At 55.4% G+C, this 14,967-nt stretch overlaps 1 protein-coding gene across 3 annotated transcripts in view; it reads right to left on the bottom strand.

The window, feature by feature from the left end:
- Positions 1–3,620: 3,620 nt before the first annotated feature.
- The window catches only part of LOC115395854 (phosphatidylinositol-binding clathrin assembly protein-like), a 16,938-nt gene continuing 5,591 nt past the window's right edge, over positions 3,621–14,967 (bottom strand). Inside the window, exons 6-19 of one of the 3 annotated variants that reach the window (XM_030101509.1) lie at positions 14,625–14,736; positions 14,340–14,446; positions 14,203–14,244; positions 12,520–12,605; positions 12,296–12,419; positions 11,308–11,438; positions 10,107–10,183; positions 9,597–9,704; positions 6,883–7,011; positions 6,506–6,536; positions 6,321–6,417; positions 5,591–5,650; positions 5,151–5,243; positions 3,621–4,576 (exon numbers count right to left, since the gene is read on the bottom strand). In XM_030101509.1, coding sequence (XP_029957369.1) covers positions 4,562–4,576; positions 5,151–5,243; positions 5,591–5,650; positions 6,321–6,417; positions 6,506–6,536; positions 6,883–7,011; positions 9,597–9,704; positions 10,107–10,183; positions 11,308–11,438; positions 12,296–12,419; positions 12,520–12,605; positions 14,203–14,244; positions 14,340–14,446; positions 14,625–14,736 — 1,212 coding nt within the window. In that variant the 3' untranslated portion in view covers positions 3,621–4,561. The remainder of the gene's footprint in view (positions 4,577–5,150; positions 5,244–5,590; positions 5,651–6,320; positions 6,418–6,505; positions 6,537–6,882; positions 7,012–9,596; positions 9,705–10,106; positions 10,184–11,307; positions 11,439–12,295; positions 12,420–12,519; positions 12,606–14,202; positions 14,245–14,339; positions 14,447–14,624; positions 14,737–14,967) is intronic. The other 2 variants (XM_030101510.1, XM_030101511.1) reach the window with 2 other exon arrangements.

Below are 14,967 nucleotides of genomic sequence, written 5' to 3'. Positions count from 1 at the left end.
GAGATAACTAGATCCTCACATAATGCTGCTCTACATCCAGCCATGGCTCATCTAGATTGTTCGGTTTAAGCCATTTGGAGATATAATGCAGCTTGCTGGCTATGAAGTAATTACTGAAGTTAGGCAAGTCTAGTCCACCTCTGTCTTTAGTCTGTTGATTGATTAATGTGATTATGTCAATTTAACAGAAAATCAAACTGACAAAAGGCTCCTCGTCCCTTCAGGATGGTGACATTGTTTTCTCCACCAGCACACCTCACAGAGCAGTGTTCGATGCGGCTATTATTATACAATATAGCCATTGTAATGAGAAGCTTGGACGCTGTTGTACGTATTGCATGATATTTTATTCCAACAGTGGTAAAAAAATTTAAAGAAATCACATTTATTACAGCCCCGGAGGGAGGAAGTGAATAAAACCCGTTGAAAGAGTGTCCGCCCGTATGCGACGCTCCTCAGAAACACCGAACGCACCCGTATACAAACAGGGATCATCTGATTGGTCAGAGCGAGCCGGCTTTCTATTGGCTGACAGCGTTGATACACGAAAAATCCGAGAGCAGAGCAGAGATCCGTGAGCACAAGTTCCGTGAGAGCAAGAGGAGGAGTTTGAGTGTGAGCGCAGGAAGTCTGCGCGAGCAGCGTCGTAACCGAGCGCGAGGACACAGTTTGAGCACGCAGAGCAAATTTGAGCGCGAGAGCAGAGTTCTGAGAGACAATATCATGAAATCCGAAAATGAAATCAATAAATGCTGCTCTCAAATCAATTTAAAATGCTCTTGAATTTTGGTAGGGATTTCATTCCATACGGCGCGCCCCTGCGCGTTGTGTGCGGGCAGTCAGATAGGTTAACATGGGAGGCCATCAGAAACTCCGTGCGCCGCGCTTCCGCGTCCAGTGCGTCCCCCCATAACTTCCCCCCTCCTTTCCCCCGGTGACTCGCGCCACCCCTGGGATGCGTACACGCCTCCCCAGGGGGGCACGCCACACACTTTGACGAACACTGGTCTACGTCATCAAGAGGAACACCACTCCCCCCCGGAAGAGGATCCAGCCTTTGGGGGCCCCGGACAGGTGGTTATAGCTGTATGTGCTGCCGTCGCCTCATTAAGACGTTCAAATTTGAAAACTGTCTGTTTCCTCCTTGTCTCGCTACACAACATTTTTGAAAATGAAACAGAAACTTAAGCTGAAACAGGGTCCGTGTACCTTACGGCCATTCGTTTTCCGGATTGATATGGGTAAACGAAAAACGGAAAACCATTCGATTTCCGATTTCCGTTTGGAATAAGGTAAACAAAAAACGGAAAACGAGCCGTCTCCCGTTTTTCGTTTGGAAATCGAAAATCAAAAAACGGAAAACGAGCATTTATCTGATTGCTTATTATGTGTTTATCAAACGAAAGTCGGGAAATAAAATACGGCCGTTATTTAATTCAACCATTTCTCAAGTTTGCGCTGCTGGAAAACCGGAAGTCGAGCTTTCTCTTCTTCTTCTTCTTCTGCTGCTGCTGCTGCTGCTGCATCCTCTTTGCTTTTGGTCCTCCACTCTCGACACCGAACTATTAAAAAAACGCGCATTTTCTTTGGAAATGTCTACGATTATACCCACTTAATAGTGGACATGAATGTCAGCGGCATGACTGCAGGTGAAATCTCTGCACACCTGTGCAGTCAGTTTTTTGATTTTCGATTTCCAAACGAAAAACGGGAGACGGCTCGTTTTCCGTTTTTTGTTTACCTTAATCCAAACGGAAATCGGAAATCGAATGGTTTTCCGTTTTTCGTTTACCCATATCAATCCGGAAAACGAATGGCCGTAAGGTACACGGACCGAAACAGTCGAGGGCACGTGCCTCTGATTGTGCCCCCCCAGTGTAAGAGAGTGGACGTGGCCAGATGCGTTCAAGTGCATCCCGGAAAGTCGGCTGTGAAAAACAGGCTGTTCTGAGGAGGGCTCCTCAGAGCCACTTTTTAGACCCTCAAACTCTGAACAGAAGATCAATTTCGGGCGAACAAACTTATATACTATGTTTTTGGGCTTCTGTGACCTATATGACGTGACTGAAAAATACTGTAAATCTTCTAATAATGACCTGTATTCCATTAAAAACCGTCTCCTTTAACGATCGGTGCATCTTTGAAGAAAGCTCATAAAAGCTGCCTCCCAATATAAGCTTGTTTTTTTCTTTTCTTTTTCTCTGTGAAGCGCTGCAGCGCTGTACTGACAGTAGTCTGTGCTACAGCGCCAGTCCTCCTGGTGTGGCGACTGTGTGCATTACACGCGTCCGGTAAAAATGGCGGAGGGACAGAAAACATTAAACTCCATGTTGAGATTTCACTTTTATCACGTCGATTGAAAAAATAAAATCGAATTATTCGATTTAATTCGATATATCCCCCAGCTCTAAACTGCACTATTGTTTATTACTGTTTTAGTACTGTTTGAACCCAGTAAAATGTACTGAGCTCATTACTGAAAACAAGCATGAAACTGACACCAAAGATCTTTCTGCTTTTACTGAAAATTTTAAAATAAAAAGCGTCTCTCTGATACATGCCTCCTTCCATTAAAAGCCTGGTGCAGCTCCAGTTGAGACGAATAAAAGCCCCGGCTACTATAAGAGGATTTACAGTAGCACAATATGGGAGCTTTAAGGCTAGTTAAGGGTTAAGGCTAGTTGAGGGTTAAGGTTAGCTGAGGGTTAAGGTAAGTTAATGGTTAAGGTTAGCTAAAGGTTAAGGCTAGTTGAGGGTTAAGGTTAGCTAAAGGTTAAGGCTAGTTAAGGTTAGTTGAGGGTTAAGGCTAGTTAAGGTTAGTTGAGGGTTAAGGCTAGTTAAGGTTAGTTGAGGGTTAAGGCTAGCTGTGTTTCTTGGTGTTTGCCCTGCAGTGCTGTCTGGGCTGCTGGAGCAGCTGACGGAGCAGAGGATGAGCCGTCCAGTGAACAGAGGATGGGTTGTAGAGGTGGAGAGAGGATGAACAGGGGATGGGTTGTGGAGGTGGAGAGAGGATGAACAGGGGATGGGTTGTGGAGGTGGAGAGAGGATGAACAGGGGATGGGTTGTGGAGGTGGAGAGAGGATGAACAGGGGATGGGTTGTGGAGGTGGAGAGAGGATGAACAGGGGATGGGTTGTGGAGGTGGAGAGCAGCTCAGCAGGTGCAGCAGCTGCTGAATGCAGCCCATCGGCTCAGGAAGCTTCATCTGAAAACTGCTTCCTGCGGCAACAAGGAGCGTCTGTGTGGAGCGACTTCCTCCGAGCACAGCGGCTCAGTCTGAGCACATTAACATGCAAGAGGAGGAGGGCGGCCTCCCTGCTGCTCTGCCTCCAGCAGGACTCTCCTGAGAGCTCCGAGTCCGGCGGCGGACCAAGAGGATACCTGTTATTAGAAAACCCTGTCTGCCCTGGCACTACGGTCTGCTCCTCCACCAACCACACGCCGCTCCGGGAGCGCCGCCTAATGCTAACGGTGATGTTCTCCAGGGAGGTCCTCCCATCGCCCTGGTCTCCCCCCCCGGTCTCCCATGTCCTGCTGAGCTCTGAACTGGCTGCTCTCTGAATCAACAGCAGACACAGGGTTGGGGAAGCTTGCACTTTATTGAAAAAAAAAAGAAAAAACAATCAAACAAAAATAGAATCTGCAGTAAATGAGCAGCGTTCTGGACTGAAGGCCTCTTTCATGTTCAGCTCATCTTTCAGGGCGGCTCGCCGCCGCCACCGCCGCCGCCGCAGGACCCCTGTATACACAGAGCGCCGATCCACAGCGCTCTATTGTCCCGCCCCCCCTGTGGTAACGGACACCGGGGGGCCCGGGGCCGCCGGCCGAAACATGATCGCAGCATGAAAGGCGGCGGCGGAACGGCGAGCCGGAGCCCTGGAACCACAGCACACCTCCACCCAACCCCACCCTTTATATTAACCTCTTTACAAAGCATCTCAATCACTCCACCCACAGTCCGCCCTCCATCAGAACCCAGAACCCCGGAGCACAGAACCCCAGAACCCCGGAGCCCAGAACCCAGAACCCAGAACCCCGGAGCCCGGCTTCCTCTGGAGGACAAACCTTAATAAATACCAACAACATGACCGGAATGTCTACTGCAGACGAGAGAGAGAGAGAGAGACAGAGAGACAGAGAGAGAGAGAGGGAGAGAGAGAGAGAGGTACAAAAGCAGTCTGCATGTTCTGATAATGTGAAGATGTTTGATCACTGATAGAAGAGACGGTGTGTGATGGTGACTACAGCCCCCACACACACACACACACACACACACACACACACACACACACACACACACACACACACACACACACACACACACACACACACACACACACACACACACACACACACACACAGATTTGTGTTCCTCGGAGGACAGGAAGCTTCTTCTCCTCCCTGGACGACGCAGAGTGTCCGTCTGAGCCGGTCTCCTGAGACCTGCAGAGGGTCCAGAGCCGCTCCAGCTGGTCTCCTGAGACCCCCAGAGGGTCCAGACAGAGTCCAGAGGAGCTCCATCGGTCCAGCTGGGAGACGGGAACCCCCCCTCCTCCTCCACCTCACATGAACTGCATCTGCAAAACAAGAGGACCAGGGTCAGTTCCCGTCTTCTGGGAGGACCACGGAAGACCAGGACCCTGCAGGGGACGGGGGAGGATGATTGGATGATGGACACACGGATGATGGACAGGTTTAGTTCTCTTGTGAGGACCGGACTCCTTCAGGACCGCAGGTCTGGTCCTCATCCTTGGTGGTTCTGCTTCCTGTCAGGAGAACGGGGCTCAGTGGATCAGAACCTTCTGGAACAGTCCTCCTGAGGACTGGCCTGCAGGTTCCTCTCAGGTCCTCCTTGGGGACATCCTGAGCTCTGCTGTCTCCTTCAGGCTCACAGGGAGGACCGGGACGGTGGAGAAGGTTCTGCCAGAACAGTCTGTCTCTTCTTCAGTCCTCTGAACCACAGAGTCACACTCTGTAGTCGTCTGCATACGAGGACACTGTCCCCCTCAGGACGGGGACCTCCGTCATGAAGGACGGACAGAGGACAGACAGGACGGACAGACAGAGGACAGAGAGGATGGAGAGAGGACAGAGAGGACAGAGAGGACAGACAGGACAGACAGCTCCAGGAGCTGGGCTGCTGGTCCTCACCGGGGCTCCTGGACCGGGTCCGAAGGGGTTGGGCGGCTGGATCCCGGGCTGGCCGAGCATCATGGAGGGCTGGGTCAGCACCATGTGAGGAGGCTGCAACAGAGGACCAATCACAGCTCTGAGCCAATCACAGCTCTGAGCCAATCACAGCTCTGAGCCAATCACAGCTCTGAGCCAATCAGCTCTGAACCAATCACAGCTCTGAACCAATCACAGCTCTGAGCCAATCACAGCTCTGAGCCAATCACAGCTCTGAGCCAATCACAGCTCTGAGCCAATCACAGCTCTGAGCCAATCAGCTCTGAGCCAATCACAGCGCTCCAATGGAGGCCAGTCGCTGCAGCACACACTCTATACAGCCTGAACAGGACTCCCTCAGGAGTGTGTGTGTGTGTGTGTGTGTGTGTGTGTGTGTGTGTGTGTGTGTGTGTGTGTCTCACCATGCCATATGCCACCATGCCTGTGGGGGTGGTTGCGGGGAAGGCCACGGCAGACGGAGCCTGAGGAGAGACAGAATCAGGACACGTCCAGCACCAAGAGACACTCCTGTCCCTGAGAGTGAGCAGCCTCCGTCCTGCCGTCTCCAGTGAGGACGGGTCCAGAGTGAGCTCTGAGCAACGTCCTCCTGGATCTCTGCCCCCCCCCTCCCAAGTCCTCTGTCTCTGTTTCCCCCCAGTCCCCTAACGCTGCCAGGCTGAAGAACAGGAGGCAGCAGAGGACAGAGGACAGAGGACAGAGGACAGAGGACAGTGGAAGCTGGCAGCAGTGACCACATGACAGACAGTCTTTCTCCTCCTCTGAAGCCCTGCAGAGACAACAAGCCCAGATCTGTCCCCCCGCCCCCGGGGAGGACATTAACGAGTCAAGGCGTCTGGCGGGGACACAGGCCTGTCCTGTGATGCTGGGCTTCCATCCCAGACCCGGTGTCTCTGGACTGGTCCCGGGACGCGCAGCTCTGAAGGTTCTGGATCAGTCTTCCAAACCCCCAAATAACCTCCGTAACTCTGAGGACTGCTAACAAACAACCGAACCCTGAGGAAACCTTGACCTCCTGACCTCTGACCTCTGTCCTAAGTTAAATGCAGCAGGACAGGACAGACATGTGGACATGACCCAGCAGTGCCGGGACGCCCCGTCCCCCCGTCCCCAGCAGGGTCCCCGGGCTCTCACCATGGCGGCGGGGCTCCAGGTGGACGGGGCGGTCCGAGGCTGCCAGTTGTTTCCTCCGGTCAGCTTCCTCTCGCCGGGCTGGCTCCAGTGGAGGTCACTGCAGGGGTCAGGGGTCAGGGGTCAGGCACAGGTCAATACCACCGGGCGCTCCGCTCACCGTCACCACCGCACCGGGGACTACCTACTTCTTTGGCACTCCGTTCCCGATCCCCAGGTCTGCAGAGGACAAGACAACATGAGAGAGAGACAGGGGGACAGGGGGACAGGGAGACAGGGAGACAGGGGGACAGGGAGACAGGGAGACAGGGGGACAGGGGGACAGGGGGACAGGGGGACAGGGGGACAGGGGGACAGGGAGACAGGGAGACAGGGGGACAGGGAGACAGGGGGACAGGGGACAGGGGGACAGGGGGACAGGGGGACAGGGGACAGGGGGACAGGGGGACAGGGAGACAGGGGACAGGGAGACAGGGAGACAGGGGGACAGGGAGACAGGGAGACAGGGAGACAGGGAGACAGGGAGACAGGGGGACATCAGCCCAGCAGCTGAAGGGAGACTTACTGCCCACGAGGTTGGCCAGGGACGAGTCCAGGTCGTGGGACACCAGCTTGCCGGGCTGCTGGCTGCTGGGGGTCAGGCCCAGGCTGGGAGAAGACGCCACTTTCGGTGTGAGGACCCCACCTAGAACGTCTTAACCACAAGGACATGGGACAGGGAGACAGAGGACCAGAAGGACACGGGACAGAGGGACACAGAGGACGAGACAGGAGTGAAGCACCACAAAGACAGAGAGGAGGGCAGGCATACAGAGACGAGGTGAGCGTGGATGAAGCAGCACTCCAAACTGACACAGTGTGTGTGTGTGTGTGTGTGTGTGTGTGTGTGTGTGTGTGTGTGTGTGTGTGCTGTCAACTCACCCAGTCATGCAAATGCCATGCAAAAAGCCAAGAGTGTGACCCAGAGCCAGAGAGAGGAGGAAAAAAAACAAAAAAAAAAACAAAGCCGTGAGATCAAGAGCAGTGAACAGAAAACCAGGGTGGACAGACAGTGAAGGACAGACAGTGGGACAGAGAGGACTCAAACACCCCACTTTACTGTGAATCTACATCCCCTCTATAGTGACTCTACAGCTGCTCTATAGTGACTCTACAGCTGCTCTATAGTGACTCTACAGCTGCTCTATAGTGACTCTACAGCTGCTCTATAGTGACTCTACAGCTCCTCTATAGTGACTCTACAGCTGCTCTATAGTGACTCTACAGCTCCTCTATAGTGACTCTACAGCTGCTCTATAGTGACTCTACAGCTCCTCTATAGTGACTCTACAGCTGCTCTATAGCGGCTCTACATCTCCTCTATAGTGACTCTACAGCTGCTCTATAGTGACTCTACAGCTGCTCTATAGTGACTCTACAGCTGCTCTATAGTGACTCTACAGCTGCTCTATAGTGACTCTACAGCTGCTCTATAGTGACTCTACAGCTCCTCTATAGTGACTCTACAGCTGCTCTATAGTGACTCTACATCTCCTCTATAGTGACTCTACAGCTGCTCTATAGTGACTCTACATCTCCTCTATAGTGACTCTACAGCTGCTCTATAGTGGCTCTACAGCTGCTCTATAGTGACTCTACAAGGCTCCACATGCTTCAACAGGTCACAGGTCAATCTGGACCTCAGGCTCAAATGAGCAGAGGTGGGGTCAGGAACCACCAGGCAGGTTCACCAGGAGACTCCAGTGTTTTGAAGCAGCAACACATCAACACACAATGAATACATGAAAGTGATGTAATGACAGCTGCTCCTGACACCACAGACACACCACAGCACCACGACCGTCCGCATGCTCCAAATGCACAGAGCAGCAGATGGATGAGCGAATGAGACACAGCAGTGAGTGCTTCAGTGAGGAGTCCGAGTGACTGTGGGACCCCTGCAGGCCCGCCACACCGTCTGGACCTGGGATCCTGCTCTGTGGCCGACTCGTGTCTGGACGTCTCACAGTGGAGACACCAGAGCAGCAGGACAGAAGCTAAAACCGGCAGACCATCAGCAACCAGCAAGGAAACACTGATCTCCATCTGACCTCCAACTCCTCACTACACTTCACAATTCTCTTTCTAAAGTTTAAATACACAGAGTAGCTATAACAGTCCTCCACGGTCCTCCATGGTCCAGCTCCTCAGAACTGTTTCAGCTTAACACTTTCTCAGAATCTCTGCTGTGAATGAACCTCTTCAAGTCATTTCACCAACTATTTGACTGGGCTCTGGACTCCAACACTCAATAGACAAGTCACAGCTGCTAATGGCAGCTCAAAGTGTCGGGAATAAAAGCAGCTAAAAGAATTTAAAATGTGAATAAACGTCACTGTCGTGAAGAGTTCTTCTGAGACGTCTTCAAGCAGTCCAAGTATCTAACAACAGCAGACTCTGCTTCCAGACAGCTGTGGTGGACGTGTCTCTGAAGAGAAGGTAACAGAGCTAGGAGCTAGGAGCTAGGGGCTAGGAGCTAGGAGCTAGGGGCTAGGAGCTAGGGGCTAGGAGCTAGGGGCTAGGAGCTAGGGGCTAGGGGCTATGGGCTAGGAGCTAGGGGCTATGGGCTAGGAGCTAGGGGCTAGGAGCTAGGGGCTAGGGGCTAGGAGCTAGGAGCTAGGGGCTAGGGGCTAGGAGCTAGGAGCTAGGAGCTAGGGGCTAGGGGCTAGGAGCTAGGAGCTAGGGGCTAGGGGCTAGGAGCTAGGAGCTAGGAGCTAGGAGCTAGGGGCTAGGAGCTAGGGGCTAGGAGCTAGGAGCTAGGGGCTAGGAGCTAGGGGCTATGGGCTAGGAGCTAGGGGCTATGGGCTAGGAGCTAGGGGCTAGGGGCTAGGAGCTAGGAGCTAGGAGCTAGGGGCTAGGAGCTAGGGGCTAGGAGCTAGGAGCTAGGAGCTAGGAGCTAGGGGCTAGGAGCTAGGAGCTAGGGGCTAGGAGCTAGGGGCTAGGAGCTAGGGGCTAGGGGCTAGGGGCTAGGAGCTAGGAGCTAGGAGCTAGGAGCTAGGAGCTAGGGGCTAGGGGCTAGGGGCTAGGGGCTAGGAGCTAGGGGCTAGGAGCTAGGGGCTAGGAGCTAGGGGCTAGGAGCTAGGGGCTATGGGCTAGGAGCTAGGAGCTAGGGGCTAGGGGCTAGGGGCTAGGAGCTAGGGGCTAGGAGCTAGGGGCTAGGGGCTAGGGGCTAGGGGCTAGGGGCTAGGGGCCAGGGATCAGGGCCTGCAGCACAGTTCTCTGGGAAATGTCAACACTTACCGGCGGCGTCCAGGCTGTTGGCGTTGCTGTTGTTCCCAAATACAGAGTCAAAGTCCACATTGAGGCCTGAAGCGTTCTGCTGCTGCAGCGTCGGGGAGGCCGAGAACCCTGAGGAGGACACAAGAGACACTGCTGTCACGTCCACACACACAGAGACCAGCGCAGGGCCGGGCTGGACACAGAGACCAGCGCAGGGCCGGGCTGGACACAGAGACCAGCGCAGGGCCGGGCTGGACACAGAGTTTGTCCCACAGAAGGACGAAGTGCAGACAGGAAGGAGGAGCAGAGGATGAAGGGAATATGACAGCAGGCCAGGTGACCTCGGGACCAGGTCCAGGGAGGAGGATGGAGACAACCAGAGGACATGGAGGACAGAAGAACCAGAGGACATGGAGGACAGGAGAACCAGAGGACATGGAGGGTGGAGACAGCGAGAGGACATGGAGGATGGAGACAGTGAGAGGACATGGAGGACAGCAGAGCGGCTGCCTGTGGGTGGAGCAGGCTCACCTCCCCAGGTGGTGGAGCTGGACAGAGGCTGGAAGGACGGTTGCAGGTCCAGCAGGTCAGCGGCTGCCTTCGAGGAGCTGGAGGGAGGGGGGGGGATTGATCAGCTTGGTGTTTCCATGGGAACAGGAAGAGTTAAATGCTCTAACACTGGGGGCTGTGAGGCGTTCTGATTGGACGGGGGCGCCGGGGTTTTCCTCTCCGTCTTTCTCCTTTAACTTTGATGCTGCAGCTTTGAAAATGCTTCCCTGCATCATGTCCACTTCTTCCAACGCTGCCGTTAAAGACACCGTCTCCGAACAAACCCAGCGGGCTGCAGGCCGCCATCTTGGAATATTGCGTCATCACGAGCTAGAAGCTAGGGGCTAATTTACATAATTTACATACAATTCTGCTGTCGAAGGAGAAGACATTGGATGGTTTATCCAGAATTAAATGTAATGCCCAATAAAGATTTCAGGTGTTTAGACTGTTTTTTCTGACCAAATGTTTCAAAGGAAAAACGAAAATGTTTGAACAAAAATGCAGCGACTGCTACCATTCTGTAAATCAGAGTAAACCACAGCAGCACATTAAAAACCATGCGTGGCACATCACACAAAACAAGCCCAACTGAACACCAGACAGGGATTTATTCTGTTGGAGCCCAGGACTTCCATCCAGCCGACTCCACCTGGTTCTGTGATCCTATGCTTGGCATAAAGAATGTCAAAACGACTGACTTCAGATTATTACCATTTATTTAAGTACAGCCAGATGTAATGCTCAGCTGGATCTTACTGGGAAAGATACGCAGGATTTTCCCCCGAAAGAGACAGAGACAGAGCTTGATTCCATCTTCTTCTGGGCGGGGCCCGACAGAGAGGCTGGACTTTGTTTGCAGTTGTACAGTTTGGTGTTGATGTCAGCTGCCAACCAAGAGCTGACATCCTTATCGGGGATGTTTGGAACACTAGTGTGTGTGTGTTGGTGTCTCCGGAACAGGTGGGTGTGTTTACACTTTAGCAGAGCATCTTATAACCTTGGTGCAGTTGTTGTCAGGAACAAGTGTCACAGCGGCCTGATGTGCCGTCAATACAGCTGCTCCCTTTACTTCATTATGGCAGTAGTGATAATTTGAAGTATGTACCCAACAGTTCTGATCTACAGGAGAACCGAGACGTCCCGCCTCAGCCGGCTCCTCGGGTCCTGCTGGTGGTCTCACCTGTTGGTGGAGCCCGGGGTGGAGAAGAGGTCGATGACCGGCGCAGAGGTGACGGTTCCCCCCGTCGTGGACACCGGGGAGGAGTCGGTGGTGGCAGCAGTGTTCCTCTGCAGCTCCTTCAGACGCTGTTCCTACAACAGGTCGGAGGTCAGAGGTCAGAGTGGAACCAGCCAAACTCTGCACAGGACAGAACACCACAGGGTTCGTCGACTCCTATAGACTAAACATCACAGCCCGTCTGTGGAAACGCCATTCTGCACTGCCACCTCACACCGATCACTGGACACCACCGACCGGACACCGATTACCAGATACCGCCGACCGGACACCGATTAGTAGATACTGCCGACCGGACACAGATTACTAAATACCGCCGACCGGACATTGATTACTAGACACCGCCGACCGGACACCGATTAGTAGACACCGCCGACCGGACACCGATTAGTAGACACCGCCGACCGGACACCGATTAGTAGATACCGCCGACCGGACACCGATTACTAAATACCGCTGACTGGACACCGATTACTGGACTCCACCGACCGGACACCAATTACTAGATACCGCTGACCGGACACCGAGTACTGGACATGGCCGACCGGACACTGCAGACCTCCTGAAGGCCCGCTTATACTACAACAGGTGGAAAAACAAAGTTCTCTTCCAGACTTTGGCCGACAGCAGAAAAGCCGCGTTTCATTGGGGACGTTTCAAACTGAGGAGTACGGTTCGATCCAGCTCGGTCTGCCACCCAGCTGAATCCGGAACAAGGACAATCTGACCGTTCTGCAGAGCTCATGGAGACGCAGCAGAAGAAAGTCCAGCCCGGACGAGGCCACCGGTGGAGAAGCTTGTTCTGACTGACGGAGCAGAGAGCTCTGTCACACTGGGAGTCAGAAGTGTTCCGGTCCATCTCCTGGAGTACGAGCTGACCTTTAACCCCAGTGGCCTGGTCTGCGGGCCTGATGATGAAGGAGAGCGGTACCTTCAGGGCTCTTAGACGGGCCTGTTCTTCTTCCAGAGCCGCCTGCTTCTCTCTCTCGTCCACTTTAGAAAAAGACATGCCGGTGTTGGCCAGAGACGAGACGGCGTTGGAGAGGGTGCTGGCCCTGCAGGAAAACAGAGGAACAGGCCCTTCACAGCCGGACTCTGGTTCGATTCCTCTGTCCGGGACCGGTATTCAGGAGGTGAAGGGGGAGGCAGACGTACCGGCTGGCCGCCGTGGAATCTTTGACCTTCTTCCCCTCCAGAGAGGCCAGGTGCTGCTCCAGGGCGTCCAGCAGGCTGCTGGGGGCCTGCAGGGAACCACAGCAGAACCGTGAGGACCGGGCAGAACCGGGCCGCGCCGACGCATGCCACCACACTGCCAGAGTTCACAGACAGAGCGACCGCCACACAGCAAGAGCCAGAAAAGGTTCAGTTACTTACGCAGACTGTGAACTGAGAATGGAGGCAGAGGAAGGGAAATAGAGAGAGTACAGGAGGGAGGAGTCAGGATGTGAGGACTGATTCTGAGGGAGAGCGAGGAGCAGCAGGTCCAGCAGCAGACCCCGAGGCCAACCCTCCTGCTGCAGGACCTGCACGGCGCTCAAACCTTCAACCTGCTGTCTGAACCGCACGTGGCTGGACACCGGCCCGGCTGTGGAGGGCCGCCGGGGGTGGGGGGGTCAAACACCGGTCGGCATGGGTGGATCTACTGCTGCAGGAGGCAGGAGAACCACAGCACTGGCAGGAGGGACGGACATCCCACAGCCAGCCCGACAGCCCCGGCAGCCGGCGCACAGCCGGACAGCCGGCGCACAGCCGGACAGCCGGCGCACAGCCGCACAGCCGGCGCACAGCCGGACAGCTGGACAGCCGGCGCACAGCTGGACAGCTGCGCACAGCCGGACAGCTGGACAGCCGCCGCACAGCCGGACAGCTGGACAGCTGCACAGCTGGACAGCTGGACAGCTGGACAGCCGGCGCACAGCCGGACAGCCGCACAGCCGGCGCACAGCCGGACAGCTGGACAGCCGGCGCACAGCTGGACAGCTGCGCACAGCCGGACAGCTGGACAGCCGCCGCACAGCCGGACAGCTGGACAGCTGCACAGCTGGACAGCCGGCGCACAACCGGACAGCTGGACAGCCGGCGCACAGCCGGACAGCTGGACAGCCGCCTCACAGCCGCCGCACAGCCGGTGCACAGCCGGACAGCCGCACAGCCGGCGCACAGCCGGTGCACAGCCGGACAGCTGGACAGCCGGCGCACAGTCGGACAGCCGCCTCACAGCCGGACAGCCGCACAGCCGGCGCACAGCCGGTGCACAGCCGGACAGCTGGACAGCTGGACAGCCGGCGCACAGCCGGACAGCCGCACAGCCGGCGCACAGCCGGACAGCTGCACAGCCGGACAGCTGGACAGCCGGCGCACAGCCGGACAGCCGCACAGCCGGCGCACAGCCGGTGCACAGCCGGACAGCTGCACAGCCGGACAGCTGGACAGCTGGACAGCCGGCGCACAGCCGGACAGCCGCACAGCCGGCGCACAGCCGGTGCACAGCTAGACAGCTGCACAGCCGGACAGCTGGACAGCTGCACAGCCGGACAGCTGGACAGCTGCACAGCCGGACAGCTGGACAGCCGCCTCACAGCCGGACAGCTGGACAGCTGCATAGCCGGACAGCTGGACAGCCGGCGCACAGCCGGACAGCCGCCTCACAGCCGGCGCACAGCCGGACAGCCGGACCGGAGCAGCGGACGGCTGGTGGGTTGTACTCATGAAAATTTAAATTAGCAAGTGAAATGGGTTGGAGTCCGGATCCAGAACCGTTCCACCACAGAGCTCTAATGACAGGGACTTCCTGTCCCCGGGTCAGAGCGGCAGGCTGGGGACGACTGGGAGGCTCACCTGAGACAGGTCTGGAATGTCCCCGCGGTCGATTCCCACTTGCTGCAGAAGCAGAGCACAGAGTGAATGAGTCGGCTGAGGGACAGAAGAGGGACAGAAGAGGGACAGAAGAGGGACGGACTGGAACCCAGACGTACCTCTGCAACTTTCAGGAACTCCGAGATCCGGGTCATGCGCGTCAGAAACTTCTTGTAGATGTCCAGGCCTTCCTTGCACTGCGTCTTCTTCATGTCAAAGTATTTCTCTGGTATTTGAAAAAGAACAACAACAACAGCCTCCTTCATTGACTGTTTCAAGGATCAGTCTAGAACCTGAGTGTCCACCCAGAGCCAGACTCATCAGAGCAGGCGAGTGGACAGGTGGAGACACTGTCCGCCGTCCAGCGGCTGCTCTGCTGCCTCAGGCGTCAGGGCGGCTCTCACCCAGCAGGTTGATGATCCCTTCATTGTAGGCCGCAAACAGCCGGATGGCGTCTTTGAACAGCAGCATGAAGGCGGCGTTGATCACGCCGTTGGTGAGCTCGTTGGCGTTGACCTGGAGGACAGATGGGACACGGGTCGTTACGGTCCGGACCCCAGACCGTCCTGAAGAAGGACCACTGGCTCCATCACCACGGCGACCTGAGCAACAAGGAACTGAAACACCGCCGGACTCCTGGAGAACACACCATCACACTGCCCCCTTCCCCCCGGGACTCCTGGGTCCGGAGCCAGGACCAGGCTCTGGACCGGGCCGTCGTCTGGGGGGGCAGCAGGAGACCAGCTG

This window comes from Salarias fasciatus, chromosome 10 (assembly GCF_902148845.1).
Source record: "Salarias fasciatus chromosome 10, fSalaFa1.1, whole genome shotgun sequence".
In the NCBI taxonomy this organism is placed as follows: domain Eukaryota; kingdom Metazoa; phylum Chordata; class Actinopteri; order Blenniiformes; family Blenniidae; genus Salarias; species Salarias fasciatus.
The sequence above is the reverse complement of the archived record's forward strand: the minus strand, read 5'-3'. Positions and strand labels throughout refer to the sequence as shown.